This window comes from Saccostrea echinata, unplaced genomic scaffold (assembly GCF_033153115.1).
Source record: "Saccostrea echinata isolate AGI-Se365-2 ecotype Australia unplaced genomic scaffold, CSIRO_AGI_Sech_v1 ptg000001l, whole genome shotgun sequence".
NCBI lineage: Eukaryota > Metazoa > Mollusca > Bivalvia > Ostreida > Ostreidae > Saccostrea > Saccostrea echinata.
Window position 1 is genome coordinate 47,937,061 of NW_026889750.1, and position 18,087 is coordinate 47,955,147.

The 18,087-nt window shown below is 33.9% G+C and overlaps 2 protein-coding genes across 2 annotated transcripts in view; one reads left to right on the top strand and one right to left on the bottom strand.

Annotated features, from left to right (window-relative positions):
* Nucleotides 1-13,678, top strand: LOC133193195 (zinc finger protein 892-like). The gene is made up of 9 exons (XM_061329167.1): nucleotides 1-48; nucleotides 963-1,197; nucleotides 6,406-6,539; nucleotides 6,690-6,749; nucleotides 6,953-7,480; nucleotides 7,927-8,049; nucleotides 9,344-9,595; nucleotides 11,122-11,205; nucleotides 11,999-13,678. Exons 1-9 carry the CDS (start codon nucleotides 15-17, stop codon nucleotides 13,111-13,113), a joined length of 2,565 nt encoding a protein of 854 aa, XP_061185151.1. The 5' UTR covers nucleotides 1-14; the 3' UTR covers nucleotides 13,114-13,678.
* The window catches only part of LOC133193227 (uncharacterized), a 21,067-nt gene continuing 16,026 nt past the window's right edge, over nucleotides 13,047-18,087 (bottom strand). The window contains exons 4-5 of the mRNA XM_061329192.1: nucleotides 14,672-14,785; nucleotides 13,047-14,339 (exon numbers count right to left, since the gene is read on the bottom strand). Coding sequence (XP_061185176.1) covers nucleotides 14,133-14,339; nucleotides 14,672-14,785 — 321 coding nt within the window. The 3' untranslated portion in view covers nucleotides 13,047-14,132. The remainder of the gene's footprint in view (nucleotides 14,340-14,671; nucleotides 14,786-18,087) is intronic.

Consider the following 18,087-nt stretch of genomic DNA (forward strand, 5'->3'; position numbering starts at 1 on the left):
CTCCTTCTGTCAAAATGGCTGCCGCTTGTGACATTTCCGATTCGCAAGGTGAATACTATTTAGATCAAAACGATAGATTTGTTTCAGTTTTTAATCAATAATATATGGAGTTTTGGTGAGACTAAGTATTTAATATATTATTACAGCTACAGAATGTAAAAATTGCCAAAGGCTTAACTCTGACGATTTGTCAAGTGTATGGGAGGCCCACGCTTCGTACGGCGAAAATTTTTGTTATTGATCTAAGGGGGTATCTAAAAAGAATGACAGACGAACTGAAAAGAGTCTGAAAGAAAGGTTATGATTGTTCTGGATATGTCAAACACTGTCTAGAACTAGTATAGCGACGAGTAGGCTATTGCAAGACATGTGACTCATTTGAGAAGTCTGTATGATTAACAATGAACCGAATGAAGCCATTTGAAGGGCTATGTCGATTTTATAAATTTTTAGAAGGGAAGAGTATATATTAATATAACCAGTAACTATGTAGATTTCTCAGTGCACTAAGCCATGATGTCAAAGCTTGCATGAATCAGCCCCTGCTTCCATATCAAAGGCACTCCACGTCCTATTTGGTAAATGGAATAGGCATATTTGGAATATATAGAATAAGCGTATTTGTTCAGCAATCGGGATAATATCAGTTCTATGTTCCATGAGACTGAGGCATTCTACTCCAATAAAACATATTAATTATTATTGAGTGTGAAAAGCTGCAAGAAATTCTGAGATCAACATTTAACAAATATATATATGCAAAACTTATTTTACTGATCAAGGTCCGTGATTGCATTGCTCTACTTTCCTCAGTGCTTTGAGTTACATAATATGTAAATGAAATTGGAAGGAAAACGACTTCTTTGGGTAAATTGTAGCAAACTCCGATTACAACAAAGATTTTTGTGAATATCAGAAATACTTTTAAAAATAATAAACATCACTATTTATTTATAATTTAGAGTCACCAGGTAATCAAATTGTTGTGAGTGAGGTACCTCTAGGAGTGTGGACAGTACAGAATGATCAAGTCATTCCCACTACCAGCTCTGGGGAGGAAACATCTGAAGTTAAGTCGGTCCATGTGGTGGTATCTGTACAACCTGAGGAAAAGAAACCCTCCCACGCGGAGGGCTATCAGGAGAGAAGGTCAGGGAGAATCCCCTCCAGGAAAAGGAGTGTTCCATTCAAATTTAGGTACTCTTCTAAACATGCAAATTTTATTTCTACAACAAATTTGTAAATTACTGTATGTGCTCTTACTTTAGTGATTGAAGCACATTCTGTAGCACCTTATGCAAGTTTTGCCCTATCTATTGTGCACTTATCAATGACATGAACAAATTTAAATGCAATTTGAAATATTTACATTAGCAATGATTTCCTTAAAGATTTTAAAATAATTTGCAAGTTCATATGCTCTTTAATTATCAATGAAGAAAAGGATTCTGATTAAAACTTTTCCTTCAGTTTCACACAAAAATAACCTGAATAACCCTCCTTCTATACAGACAAACACTAAAGATGTCACAATAAGTATTACAGTACCCGCATCATTATTCTTTACAGGATACGATAGGATACACGCACGATACGATAGGATACACGCAAAACACGATAAACGCAAAACACGATGAACGCAAAATACGATAAATGCAAAACACGATAGACCTGATAAACGATCTTCACGATAGGATAAACGCAAAACCTGATAGGTTTGTTTCAAAATGCGAAACGTTTTTTGACAAGACGAAAAGTTTCCATACTGTAGTATGATAATTTCAATTACTTACAAATCCGCGAATCTAAATAATAAAAAAATTTAATATATCATGATAAAACATTTGAAGTAATGATGCTTTGTAAAAGATACGGTTTTTTGTCAATAAAAGTGATCGTCATCAAATTCAAACTGTAATAATTCAAAATTAATTCCACTCTATGATGGAAATTAGGTGATTGTTTGTATAATTATACAAATGTCGAAATTCCGATCGTTAAATTTGAATATTGAGTCGTTTAATTTGATTAGATTTTAATTTGTTGGTGGCTCAAAAATTCCGCAGACAAGCGAAGTTTCACACCCATGTGCATTTTATTCACGAAACGCTATAAATATATTCATTATTTTAACAAATAAAAACCTTATGAAATTTATAACAAACATTGATTTTTTTTACGGAAGAACATGTAAAAAAAAAATGAAATATTTGGATTCAATATCTTTTGCTAGAAGTCTGCGGTGTATCCAAAATCGCTCTTAATAATCTTAATAATCCAAATCTTTCGAAAAAAAATTACTAGTCATACTTCAGGGGGAAAAATTGAAAATTTATTCTCAGAATTTCTCCACAAAGTTTTTATGAAATTGCTTTAATTTATATTTTATATAAATTAATTTAATTTTTATTACGTTTTAAACTTGCTGAAATTGCTAGTTGCATTTGACCCAGACTGAGCACAGGACTGTGATTCAATAACCTCTCCCATAGAAATCATTTACATATTCCAAGTACTTACATAAGAAGACCGGCCGAAAGAAATCAAATTTAACAAAATTGATACACGTCACTAGATCTGTCATCCTCTAGTATCCGAAAAATATAGCATTTTCATTCTTTTGTATTTATTCTGGTGTTTCTAATGTTATAGGCCTGTAATATTAAGAAGGGAGCATGCAGTCGTATACCTAAAAATGTTACCAACATGTGTAGTATACAGTAGAAATATAATGCTTATATAATATTGCCCATCAACAATAACAATGTCTTTAGCCTCTTTTGTTTGCTTTTCAAAACGATTCTTTTTAGACCCCCCTCCCCCCGCCCACAAAGAAATGATATTGCTTTCTACGCGTGCCTGTCTTATAAACATTTACAATAACAGAATTTGTATCTATTATAGACACGTGTATGCTAAGCTTACAATGTATGTGAATATATTTATTGGGTACTTAAACTTTGTATTAGATAAATAACATTGAATGATTACATACTCTTGTTTACAACATAATAGAACACACACAAAAATAAATAATAAATTAATTTCCACAATATGACAAGTGGATTTTCGGGCTGAATAATTGTAGATTATTGCTATTAGACTACATCAGCAGAATTAGACAAAACTTTGTAAATTATGAAAGTCTTAATACCACTTGAGGCACAGTCAGCGGGGAAGGGGGGGGGGGGGTCCATAACCACTCAAAAAAAAGAGAGATCCGATTCAAAAAGCAAAAAATAAGTAAATAAAAATATATGTTGACTTCTTGAATATAGTCAAGTCTTAAATGCAATCGATAAAAACTAATAAAATTAAATTCAACGTATTAACTCCTCATAATGTGTATCATGGCAGAACTCGGCGATTTCTTTTCTTTTTTTCATGTATCTTTGAAACGCCTTTAATAACAAAAAAAAAAAAAATCTTGCGAGGCAAAATTCACATTTTTCTTCTAAGAATTATTTATCATTTTCGTTGATTAATAGAATTTTCGAACAATTGTTTCTTTTTGTATTACACAGAAAACCCGAAGATCCGGAAGTACAGCAAGCACAGTTTTTAGCTCTACTGGTCAGAGACCAGAAGAGCTTATGCGATAGTAAGGTGTCCGGCGTCCGTCCGTCTGTCTGTCTGTCCGTCTGTCTGTAAACAATTTTTCAAAATGCTACTCCTCCTACAGTTTTGGTCTATTTCAATATAACTTGGCACACAAGTAGACTACACTAAGATACATAATCTAGTGCATCGATTTTTGATTTGGATGAGCAGTGTTGCCATGGTTACTAAAAATAGAAATTTCTGTGAAATTCCTTTAAAACGCTACTCCTCCTACAGTTTTGGTCTGATTTCAGTACAACTTGGCACATAAGTAGACTCCACTAAGATACATAATTTAGTGCATCAGTTTTTGACTTCCATGAACGATGTTGCCATGGTTACTAAAAATAGAAATTTCTGTGAAATTCATTTAAAATGCTACTCCTTCCACAATTTTGATCTGATTTCAATATGATTTGGCATACAAGTAGACTACACTAAGATACATAATTTAGTGCATCGGTTTTTAATTTCGATGAGCAGTGTTGCCATGGTTACTGAAAATAGAAATTTCTGTGAAATTCCTTTAAAACGCTACTCCTCCTACAGTTTTGATCTGATTTCAATATAACTTGTCACACAAGTAGACTACACTAAGATACATAATTCAGAGCATCAGTTTTTGATTTGGATGAACGATGTTGCCATGGTTACTAAAAATAGAAATTTCTGTGAATTTCTTTTAAAACGCTACTCCTCCTACAGTTTTGATCTGATTTCAATTTAACTTGGCACACAAGTAGACTATATTAAGATACATAATTCTATTTATTGCTGCATGTTGGAAAGTTTCAAATCCAAGTGCTACTTTTTCTTTGTTACATGTATATGTACAGACCAGTAGAGCTACAGTCTCATCAGAGACTTCTGGTTTTTTTTTATTTGATCACAACAATCATTTTTAAGATTGTAAACCTATAAAAATTATATAAAAGTATACAAATGAACTAGATCAATGAAGTTTTGGGGACAAATCTCACCTATGTTTTATTTTTAATCTGTGACGAAAGTGTACATTTACATATTTTCTTAGTATAAAGTCTTTAATTGTTAATTAAGTGTTGTTCATACAAATTATGAACAATATTCAGAAAATAAGTAGATATATTTCATTGAAACTTAGTATGATTCAAGGTAAATACTTGACACCAGGTGAGAGAGGAGTTCATGTATATGTTGACATTGAATACACACGGGCCGGTCATATAGGTGGAAAAGCTGGGGTGAAATATATTCCATATCCAACTACAAAACATTGGATTTTCTGTTTATTACATTTTCTTTGATTTCCCCTTTGCCTCTACCTTTTCTTAACACAGTGCGTGTGTCATAGGCTTGACGTCATATTTCAGTGGTTGAGACATCATAGCTTAGCAGTTGTGAGATTGAAAACATTGTAACATGGATTTTAGCAACTTATAGAAATTGGCAGTTTTAGTCTCTATCAAGATGGTTTAGTTACTATATCTTATGACAGGCCAGACATTACTTTTTACTTACTTTGATATCCTTTCACAGTGTGAGAGAATATCACTTTGGTATCCTTTCACACCGTGAGAGAATATCACTTTTATTCAATAAATAAATCTCAGTATTTCACTGTTGAAAATGTAATAAACTACTTTATTTCCACGCCGAAATAGGTAAGTTGTGTATAAAAAATTAGTGTGGTTTTGTTTATTTATTTATTTATTTTTTTTTTTTTCTATACATCTTCTAAATGCAGTAGTTAAATATGAATGGCAAACATCTATATTATAATATATAATTATCATATAATGAAGTGAATGGAGCATGTTCATGTAATAATAAATTCTCGTGAAACTTGTAGACACATCAGAGAAACAAATAAATAAAAAAAAATAAAGAGGAACAACAAAACTTGCGTGCATAGACGAAATATATGTTTCCGTTATTGATAGATAGGATAGACCTGATAAAGATGCTGATATTTTTTTATTTGTAATTTATTTTTGCACACATACCTAATGTTTTATGTTTCTATAATTATCAAAACAAAGTTAAAGACCTTGCTTTTGTGACTCTGACTGTGTAAAGGAATTATAATATTTCTATCTTTGACATAAAATATTTCTTACAAATCGACAAATTAAACAAAAATAACAAATGACTAGTAGATCGATTATTTCATGTCCAAAAATAGAATTTGACTTTCGATTTATGGTCTCTGCTTGGTCACTTGGTACTTAACATTTATTTTTACTTATTTATTTGTTTATTTGTATTTATTTATTTATTTTCTTAAACATATACACCAAAGTTAGAGTATTATTTTCTCTGTCTGTTCAACAGTCAAATTAATCCTAAATAAATTAACAAAACGAAAAATGAACTCGAGATATCTCAGGTGTTTCTTCTCAAAGTAAAGATAAAAAGCGAGGGTTTCCGAATGCACAGGATAAACGCAAAACACGATACACGATAGAACCTGATAAACGATCTTCACGTTAAACGCAAAACTTGATAAACGGAAAACACGATAGAAAACGCAAAACCTGACAAACAGAAATCACGATATGATAGGATACGATAGGATACACGCACGATATGATGGGATACACTCATGATATGACATGATAGAATTGCAAAGAATAACGATGCGGGTAATGTATATGTGTAGCTGACTGTTAAAGCTAATAATGAAAAAATGCAAATATAAGTAATATCTTTAATTTTTTGAAAAGTTCATGAAAGAAGTGAAATTAGACACAAGCATGTTTTTCTTGAAGCACTTAGAGTTGACTCTAATTATCTAATATCTGAATGAAATTTTAATTTTAACAGGGATTACAGAAATCCAGACCTAGTGAATGAGGAAAATGAGGAAGAGGAAACTGAGGAGAAGTTTACACCCGAGGAGGAATTCAGGAATGTATCCCTTGTCAAGCGCACAACCACTGCCTCCACAAGGAAAAGAGGTGAGTAGAAATTATGTTTTGTCACTTTTTTAGAATATCATAATTCTTACTTTCAGACCATGGTATAATTATTTAATTTTTGCTGCTACACACATACATGTATATGAAATGACCTTGACTTTTGATGACCTGATGACACATATATTCCAGGACGGCCTAGAAAACTGCCTATATATGACTCCCCAGTGACACAAGAAGTAATCTCATTAGGTAAGAAATTGATGGTTATGGAATTTATACTGTTTTATGCTTGAGAGAGTTGAGTTATAAACTTTTTAGGAAATTAGACTAAGCAGGTGGAATTTAAAGAAATAAAATGTGGGAAAAGAATTTTTTTATCGTATTACATTTACTAACATTGAAGTGTTTTTGTTAAATATAAATGACTATTTTTACTTGATTATTTAATTCAGATGCTAATGAAGCAAACAGCTTAGGGGCAGGGAATGGGGAGGTCAGCATTGTGATCATTCAGCAGGGGGCAGAGGGGGAAGATATTGTTCTGCAGACAGATGGGGAAGAACTGACCTTCGCAGATGGGGGAGAGGTAATAAACAGTGCACAGGAGACAGAACAAAACACACACCTACCTCAGCAACTTAGTGTGACTGAAGAAGGAGGGAAAGCAGAGGAAGGCTTAGCTCAGTCTAGTCCAGAGAGTGATACTGAGGGTCACAAAGAAGTGACAAGTAGTACTGAGCTCACAGAGAGGGTAGGGGGAGAGAGTGGTGAAGGAGAAAGCATATCTAAACAGGAAAACCAAGGGGAGGAAAGAAGCTCTGTGACTCAGGAGAGAGGATTGGAATCAGAGAGTGAACTCAAGTCAAATCAAAAGCCACGAATTGTCTACCTCAATAAGAAACCACGGCGGAGTGGGAAGAAAAATAACCTGGTGGTGGTATACTCTTGTGGAGTATGCATGAAGAAGTTTTCTTCTAAAGGTATATCATTAATGTTATCATTAAGATTCACCAGTTTTTTTTATATTCCATGTAAAAGCATACTTTTAAACACTAACTGATGTAATAAAACCTGTTCTTTAACCCAGTTACATGTATCAACAAATCTTTTGTCATCCTATGTGTTTTGGCAGAGATTTTTAAGAGAATTGACATTGTACATATGTTGAATTTTAAGTGAAGGGAGAGTGATCCTCTGGAATCCAGGTTATAATGACAATTCCATGTTATAAGAGGGTTTAAAAAAATCAGGCAAATTTTAAATACTACATGGCACAATATATTTGAGAGATTAAAAAAAAAATAATTGTTGAAGATAAAACAGCAGTTCATCACATAGAGAGTTATTTCCCTTTGTTGATGATCAGTCTGATGAAATTTCTAATTTTGAAAAAAATGTAAATTTCTTTCATTAATAATTCTTGTAGGAAATTTGAAAACTCACATGAAGATACATTTAGGAGAAAAGCCTTTTCACTGTAATGTAGAGAACTGCAGCAAGACATTCAGGAGTAATGAAGCACTTAGGAGACACAAGATGTCACATCTGGGTTTGTATAAAGCTTGTACAAAGGACTTTCTTAAGTTATGGAGTATTGAAATAAATTGTTTAGGATGGAAAAACTGAAAGAGCTAGGTTTATTTAGGCATAAAATGGCCCTGTCTATAGAAAATTTAATTACTTGTGTCCAATTTCAAACATTAAGGACATTGGCAAGGTTCCTGGTTATTGTATAGAATTTTTCAAGAACTCTTGAATAGATTTAATTGTAAAAAACAGGCTTGATTCTGGATTGTTTAACATACCAAGCCAACCTTCTTTTTTAGATTTTCTCAAATCAGTGTTTTTGCAATTCTCAATGCATTTCCTATGTAAAATGTTGATTAAAGGGACCTACATAATTTTTCACCATGATATTTCTCCAAAACCCACTTATTTCAAATAGTTTTTGTATTATATACATTATTGTATCTTCATTTCCTATGACTTCTAGATATTTTGGCTGAAAATGTATATATAGAAACAAGACAAGGACATACCAGCACCGATCTTTATTTTTGAGTTACTTCCCTTAACAATTATAATTACATATTATTCATACTGGTCAAGAGAGTCAGACTAGCTGATTGTTTCCATCATGTAATTGACTGAATTGATTGAAACATATTGTCAAAAAAATATTGGCATGGATTTATTTTAATTTTCATTCGTAGTTACTAAATGCTACTTCCTTCACACGACCAAAGAACTGATCTCTGTCGGTCTACCTTTCAGCATATGTCACAGCTTAGCCCTTCCCAGCTGAGCATAACTCATGGTAAATGACGACCTGTTGGCTCTTTGTCCCCTGAATACAATGCACACAACAAAGCCATTACTACTTTTCTTTCTTGCTGTATAGATGATTCTACCCGTTGAAGGAAGTACACATGCTTTTTGTTTACCTCTGTATCATACGCTTTATTAGTTTTCACTGCTTAGAGAATTCTACACGGGAGATCACTCTCAATCACTTTTTCATAAGTGAAAAACCCATGTATTAAACCTTTTTTCTCCGGAAAACCCTGACTTGCCAATGTCCTTAAAGTAGAGACTTTATGATTCCATTGCCTACAAACAAAAATTCCTGATTCTGTATAGTGGAGAACAGGCTTTGTGAAATTGCAATATTCTTTAATTTAAAAAAAAAATGCGTATTTGAGTACATACAACAATATTTTTAAAACAAACTGGTAAAAGTTGTATATCAAAAAGAAAATTCCTACTCACTGAAGAAAAGGAAGGCAAATACTGTATATTTTATGAGGAATTTTTTTTCAATGCACCATGTTTTTTTTCTACAGGTATTAAACCATTTGAATGCAGTTTTTGTAAGAACAAGTTCTCCAGTAATGTTAGCCTCCAGGAACACATGTCACGTCACACCGACAGCAAACCTCACCAGTGTCACATATGTCTGCGGAACTTCCGACAGGTCAGCTGTCTACGACGGCATCTTATCACCCACTCCTCAGAGACGCCGTTTGCCTGTACGATATGTGGGCGGAAGTTCTCCCAGAATATGTACCTTAGGTCACACATGAAAATGCACACAGGTAAGTGGCAGTGCTCTCAAACCACGTTTTGGTACAGGGACAATGGTCATTAAGATTTAGAAAATTAATGACATTTTGGAGAATATTGGGAAAATCATTTTACATTAAAACTCATCATATTTCAGGTTTCTGGTGTTTCCATATCAACTTCATTTCTGTTTTGCATTTCACGGAAACATTGAGTAGCAAGTTTAGTTATGTATTGCATTATATTGGGGGATAATAACAATAGGGAACATTCACCCATTCAATTGGGGAAAATCAAGGGGCCTTTCAAGGACATCATTTATAGACATTCAAAAATCCTGAGTGGCTTCAGAGAAATAATCAGTAATAGGTAATTAACTTTTCTCCTAAGTAATACAATCTTAAACTGAATGCTTAAAAATCTTATTCAGGAAGGCATTTACATGTTAAGTGTGTCTATAGTCAATGTTTAAAAAAAGGTAATTAAGGTTGAAAGGTGTGGTAATTGTATAAGTAATTGTATTTTTTTTTTAGCTCACCTCGACAAAGTCGAGATGAGCTTATGCTATACCCCTGGCGCTTGCGTCTGCGTCCCGGTTAAAGTTTTAGGAGCAAGTCTATTCCCAAGTAACTATAAGCCCTACCTGGACCAAACTTGCATGGATGATGCATCTAGGGATGGACACTCCCAGACTTGCTTCGGATGCTGGATCTGACCTACATTTTCCAGATGAGTGACCAGGTTAAAGTTTTTGGAGCACATCCATTCCCAAGTAACTCTAAGCCCTACCTGGACCAAACTTACATGGATGATGCATCTAGGGATGGACACTACCAGACTTGCTTCGGATGCTGGATCTGACCTACATTTTCCAGATGAGTGACCAGGTTAAAGTTTTTGAGCAGATCTATTCCCAAGTAACTCTAAGCCCTACCTGGACCAAACTTGCATGGATGATGCATCTAGGGATGGACACTCCCAGACTTGCTTCGGATGCTGGATCTGACCTACATTTTCCAGATGAATGATCAGGTTAAAGTTTTTGGAGCAGGTCCATTCCCAAGTAACTCTAAGCCCTACCTGGACCAATCTTGCATGGATGATGCATCTAGGGATGGACTCTACCAGACTTGCTTCGAATGCTGGATCTGACCTACATTTTCCAAATGAGTAACCATGACAATGTGTTTGGAGTAGCTTTATAATTATATGGCCAGTTATGATTTAACTTGCAATGATGGTGCATTCCAGACTTGCTTCGGATGTAGGAAATGAGACATTTTCTTGATTAGTGAACAGGTTAAAGTTTTTGGAACAGGTCAATTCCCAACGAACTATAAGACCTACTTACACAGAACTTGCATGAGTATTGTTTTCAGGATGCACACTAACTATAAAGAAAATCTGATGTGAGATTTGCATTACTTTTACTGATAACATTCGTCGAGGTGAGCTTCGTAATCTTTGATTACTTATGTTTAAAGTTTTATATTTATCATTCTAAGTCCATAGTACACTTTATATGAATATATGTATGTATAATTTTTTGCTTGTTTAGGAGAGAGACCATTCAAATGTAAGCAGTGTGATAAAGCCTTTGCTCATCAATCTGATCTCAACAGACACAAAATTGTTCACTCAGGTAAGATAATGTCAGAAGACAAAAAAGCACTACAGTAAATCATTAATGGTATTTAATAGCACTCCGATATTATGTAAATCACTGATACTGGTATTACATTGCTTTAATTTTTCCTTTTTTTGGTCAGTTTGAGATTATATAAAAATATTATTCAAATGTGAAAGGAAATTACTTTCCGGAAGTAATTTCATATGTATGTGTATGTTTCAATATCTATTACATTCTGATGCAAATATCGTAACACAAGCATATTGGCAAATGGGCTTCATGAATGACAAAATTTTTCAAATGGAAACAATGACATCACTGTGCAAAAAAGTGAAGTTTGCTAGAGTACAACTCTGAAAACCTTTTTTTTTTCCTATTCATGTTTTTTTTTTTTTTTTTTTATTTTTCTTTAAATTGTACTTGTACACTTGTGTCTTTTTTATAAGAAATATCTCAATTATTAAGTTAATTTTCCTTTTCCTCTTAAGGAATGAGGTCTTAATATTTTGTATTAATTTTGTAATATTGCAAATCACCATAATTTCTGACTGAATTTTTCATTTCAATTTTATGTCATTGTATTTTTATCAGTATATAAAGTTACTGAAAATTATAGATAGATCTTCTCAACTATTAAAATAGGTCGGAGAAATGCATGCTAAATAATGTTAATCCATTTGAATATATTTTCATTGAGTCATAGAATGAGGAATATATCTCTTCAAAAATGTAGATTCAAGAATGTCAGACATTTGTTAAAAAAAATGAAAGGGAGTATGTTTATATATGAATCTTATCTTCACAGGAGAAAAGCCGTATGAATGTGAGGTGTGTGGCACGAGATTCAGTGACCCCTCTAGTAAGAGACGCCATGAACGAGAACATGTGGGAACCAAACCGTATGTGTGTCAACTATGTTACGAGTCTTTCAAACGGGCTGGACAATTAAAGGCTCACCTAAGTAGAAAACACCTGCACCAGAAGGATGATGTCCAAGTGATTCGAACCAGTACGGGTGCTTTACAGTTTGTATTCCCTAATGCTGACCAGTGTATTACCCAGCAAGAAATTGCAGCATCCATGTCCGGGGATCAACATACCATGATAAAACAGAAAAAGATTGTTAAGTTAATTCAGGACCTGAACTCTTCTATACAGAATGTCCCCATCAACCCCCCTCCTCATGATTATTCTGCCACAGAATCGTCGTCTGTGCTCGACGGAGAGAGACAGGAGGAAATGTCTGTAGACTCCGTAATTACTGAGGCACTGGAAAAAAATCAGGGACTGATTTCACAGGGGAGGGAACAGAGAGTCCAAACTCTACCCGTGTCCACTTTTGATAATTCCCAGATGACTGAACCAACAGTGGTGACCATTGCAGAGGTTCTGGACAATGGTCACATCCAGACTATTCAGTCCGATGACTGTGTTCCTGTGGAGTACCTTCACATTATTGAGGAGCTGGCTCCAGAGTCTCTGGAGCAGCAGGTTGTGGAGGTCCACTATCAGGATTCAGAACAGAGAGGAGAGCCAGAGCAATCCACGGAACAAGTGCTCCCTAAACAAAATGAGGAGTCTGCAGCAGCGATTGCCTCAGTCTCAGATCAGGCATCAGACACTACATCCATGGATTATGTCAATCATCCGGATTTCAGCAGCCAGGCTTACTATAACTGGCTCTGTAGTTTTACTGAGCTCTGTAAAGTCATGCCAATGCCTCTTGATGTTTCACTGTTTCAGAAAATCAGTCAGGTGCACAAACATTTGTCAGATGTCATGGCAACACCTTCTGGGGTGGTAGCAGACAAGGAGAATTTTAAAACTCTCATGAACATTTCAAAAGAATTGAATACAATCATTAATGAACATTTATTTTATGTCATGCAAAATTTAGATGCCATGGATGATAAAGAGTAATCATGGTTTATTTGTTATTACTGTTTTACATTGTTGTTATGTAACTTCCTTGTACTTAAGATTAAGGCATTCAGCATAATTAGGGTATCAACATTTTGTATTTTTGCATTGGTCAAGATTTTTATATTTAGCTTTTGAGCTGACATTTTATAACAATGGATATACATGTATGTTAATTTTGTCACTGACATTGCTTGTATCTGTTATTTATTTTTATACTCTGTGGCAAAATGAAGATCCTGAAGAAACTTGCTTATGTTTCATGTTTTTCTTGTTCATTTACATATGTCAAGAGTGTGATTCTAAGTTATGCAAGGTGTCTTCAAAGCTCTTCTATTCAGTAATTTGACAAAAATGAAAAAGAGATTTAAAAAAAAGAAGAAAATAATAGAAGTTTCCCATAGGAATATAAAAATACCTGATGCAATGTACATATTACAAAATTCACCAATATTACATCAATGCTTGTGGTAGATGAAAGAATACAAAGAACGGTAACTGTTTATTGATACATGTAATAGATTTCCCTGTATCATAAGTAAATAAAAACATCTGGAGACACGCACTATGGAAGCTTGTCTGATACTGTAGTCATTATTTATACACCATTTAACAATAACGTTGTTTTTTTTTTTGCAAGTATCCAATTAGTCGATCTACTTAGTTTGGTAGAAGTCGACCAAACCAGCAAATGTACAGGACTTGTTAGACGTAATATTCTTCACCCCAGTTACATGCATGTACTCTACATGTACTCAGTTAAGCGTGTCAAAATTTAGCGCATACATAATTGGATGTCTAATGGCGATGTTAATTAACGCTATCAGCACTTCGGAGTATTATAATTATTATATATAGAGAAAATGATTTTCGACACTTTTTGTACAGAGAATTAAGCAAGAGACTAAATATGAATCCCGCTTAAATAAGTACATGCAGAGTAAGTCACTCGAGTTCAATAAAAATCAACAAAATACATCTAACATAGTTATACATAATTAAAACATGCCAATAGTTCTTCAGAGGTTTCTACGGCGCCGAAGCATTCTTCGAAACTTTCTGAATTTCTGGAGTCTTCGAATCTGTGCGTTCCGTGCTTGTGTCACATTAGAAGTGACGGAGACAGGCGTGACGGTGCGAGAATTACACTTTCCGTCCTTTATAGAAATATCATCTATAGATATGTCTCCGAGGTAACCACCAGTCGCTATCGCTTCAAACACCAGCTAGCAATGAAAGAAGCATTAAATTTAATGATAAGATGATGAAGATCGAAAACAAACACGTTTCGTACATGAACGTGTACGTATACATAAATGTTATTACATAGCTACAATGCAACAAGTACATTGTAGATTTAAAAATATTGCATAATTATAATGAATATTTTAATATACTGTCAAATGTCTCTTGCACTTGGTGACTTTACAGATGACGGAGAAAAATTCAAGGTCAAGGTCTTAGCCTATTCAATTAAAAGGTTTTGTGGGTTATTTGATTTTCTAATATGCTTTTTGATCAAGACATCAAAACTCTTTCATGCTTTACCGATCCGTACCTGAAATCCTGCTCTAGCCAAATTCTTGGGTATGTCTAGAAGGGCTTGAATCCACACATTCCCTTGGTTACCATAAGCTCTCCACGCAGATTCAATGACGTCACCGGTACGCGTCTATAATGACAAATTTAAAAATGTCATGTATACAAAAAACGTTTTTCCCATGCCATTCAGTTTATTAACCGAATTTTTCTAAACTTCTTGATGCAAAAACTCCTGTCTGGTTGTAAGAATGATTTTTATACAAGCTTGCTACAGGCTTTCAGATGTGAATTTTTGATTGACAGAAGCCAATAACCATCCAAACTGGATGACGTAGTTAATTACAACTTCCACCAGGAGGACTGTAATCTTTCTCTCTGTCAATTGTTTTTAGTTTTAAAGATTTGTTTTGGTTTTGCTTTGTTCTGACATCAATTCCAGACGTCTAATATTGTTTTTATTGAATACGAACAGAATAATTATATTGACCAGATTTCTTAAAATCGGTCAGAAACAAGGCTGAAGTGGAAGAATAGAGTGAAAAAAAAAGATATAAATAGTGAAATTCAAAATATTGGACATGTCTCTACACGTATAACTGAAAAATATTAAAGCTGAACACGATTCGTAAAAGGCAGAGATCTATGTTTGTCCGCCATATTACTCTGTATTTTGCGTTATATGTACGGCCCATATATACATGTAAGCTGTTCACTTGGTTACGGTTCAGTATAATCAGTTTTCACCGATGTGGATGGACGTACATGACATAAAGCTATTGTAAAAGTTTCAGTAGCGACAAAAGTAACTGTGTGCTTCTTCCAAGACAGAAGAGAAACTTACCAAAGAAACTTACACTGTATCAGTTGCACATGTCTGTGCAGTACAAACAATATTGCAATAAAATGTAAACAAATTTAGTGTATGATAGCCAACACGAACACGTTTCGTCCATTCCACGCAGGTACCCGTGACAAGAAAGCACTCAGGTGTAACGAATTCGAAGAATATACCCCAGTGCTGATATAGGAGATAAGAAAGCTAATATGGCTTATGCCTATTTCCGAGTCGTGTTCAGCTTTAACATGTAGTAATTTATGTCCTATTGTCCTCTTTTAAATAAAATCGACAAGTTTAGTAACTGACCTTGTTTTCCTAGTCTTTGGCTCGCCAAATTTACATAAATAAGCTAAACACATAGTTTTACAGTCGATAAAATAAGTGTCTCAATCTTTATAACAATCATAGTTTACGAAGCCTAATTGTAGTTAAACATTTCTTAATTATAGTTTACGCCTCAATCTTTGTTTCACAATTGTAAGTTATACTTAACAGTGAAAACGACTAAGAGGGTTGATCCAAAGTAATGTCACAACTGCTATAAATATTTAAGAATCAAATATTATCAACAAAATTTGACATACTCATACCTCTATCTTATTTTGATTTTTTGCTTTAAAGTTTCATTCGATAATATAAAACAATTTTTAAAATATTAAGATAAAAACAACGCTAGGATTTGGTACATTCGGTACAGTCTTGCCGTGCGGCGATAGACGAGACCCAATGAAGTGTTTATTTTAATATTTTATAAAGTATGGCATAAATCTGAATGAAATCTAAAATTGAAAAATCAAAATAGATAGTGGTATAAGTATATAAAGTTTTGTTGAAAACTTTGATTATTAAAGATTTTATAGTAGTTGTGAGATTAATTTTGGATCAACCTTTCTATATACAGTATGTGCAAAACAAGGTTTACTAGTACCTGAAAAGTACAGATTCACGGTTATAGTAAACTACGGCTAGCAACTCCATACTACACTTAACGGATGTGAATTATATATAGTTTACAAACTAATTCTAAGTCTAGTTTCTTACTACGCAAAGCGATGAATTAATAAAATATTGATAAACATTTAGTACTGTTATAAATTTGAAAAAAACCCAGAGTTTATCGACATAATCTGAATTTGTACCAATTTTCACAAATTTCTGTGAAAATATATATCATTATTGTAAACTACATAGTTTACAATGAAAACTATAGTAATCCTAGTTACGTGGAACCCTCTTAACAGCATGATTAGATTTGATTTTGCAGCTATTATAGTTTATCTCTCAAACCTATAGTTAACGACCGTAAATTATAGTGTATCTCAGTTAAATACATTTTATTGGTATAAATTACGTTTTACCGACTATAGACGATAAGGGCCAACTAACAACAAAATTGTATGACAAACGAGATGACTTCAGCTTTTCCATCTTTATTTATGCAGTAACATTCCGCTATCACCTGCATATGGTGTTTTCATCTCCCAACTCAAGAGCATGCTCTGAGTACGATCAATTTTTAAATCGGCTACTGACTGATAAGTTGATGTTACAGGGATTTCACTAACCTTGATTAAAGTCTACATTTTTAAATTCTATGGTCTATTGTCAACAAACATAATTTATCACTGGGGCATATTTTAGCTGACGTGTTTCATACCAATTGTTAGGCCTTTATTTTTATACTAAATTCGACTATGGAAAGTTCAGTCTTCCTGTTATATACAAAGGCCTCACGACTGGTGTGACCAGACAACAGGGGATGCTTACTCATTCAGGCACCTGCTCCTACCACTTGAATTTCCGGGGTTCGTGTTTTATGCCCTTTTTACAGATTTGTATTGTTTGCAGATTTTTGAGATCGATCACTGTTTGTTATCTTCGTTTTTTTTTTTATCTTAGCTGTAGTTTACTAACAAAAACTATACTTTCCAAATCAAAACATAATCTATTACCTGATACTATGATTTACAAATTTTAATTATAGTTTACAAATGAGAATTCTATATATCAACAAAAACACAAACATTTCTTCACGGGCCAGTAAACTTAGTAAAGGATTTGCAAACTTTAAATGAAGTATATGGAGGTAACGAACAGTATTCAAGATCTTACTTTTTTGTATACATTAAGTCTCCCTGTCTATCTGTCTAAATGTCTTTTTGTCTGTCTATTCCTGTCCGTCTGATTATCTTACCTTTGTGTATACATTAAGTCTCCCTGTCTGTCTCTCTGTCTAGCTGTCTGTCTGTCTAGATGTCTTTCTGTCTGTCTGTCCCTGTCCGTCTGATTACCTTACCTTTGTGTACATGTATACATTAAGTCTCCCTGTCTGTCTATCCGTCTGTCTAGCTGTCTAAATGTCTCTGTCTGTATGATTATCTTACCTTTGTGTATACATTAAGTCTCCCTGTCTGTCTCTCTGTCTAGCTGTCTGTCTGTCTAGATGTCTTTCTGTCTGTCTGTCCCTGTCTGTCTGATTACCTTACCTTTGTGTATACATTAAGTCTCCCTGTCTGTCTCTCTGTCTAGCTGTCTGTCTGTCTAGCTGTCTGTCTAGATGTCTGTCTGTCTGTCTGTCCCTGTCCGTCTGATTA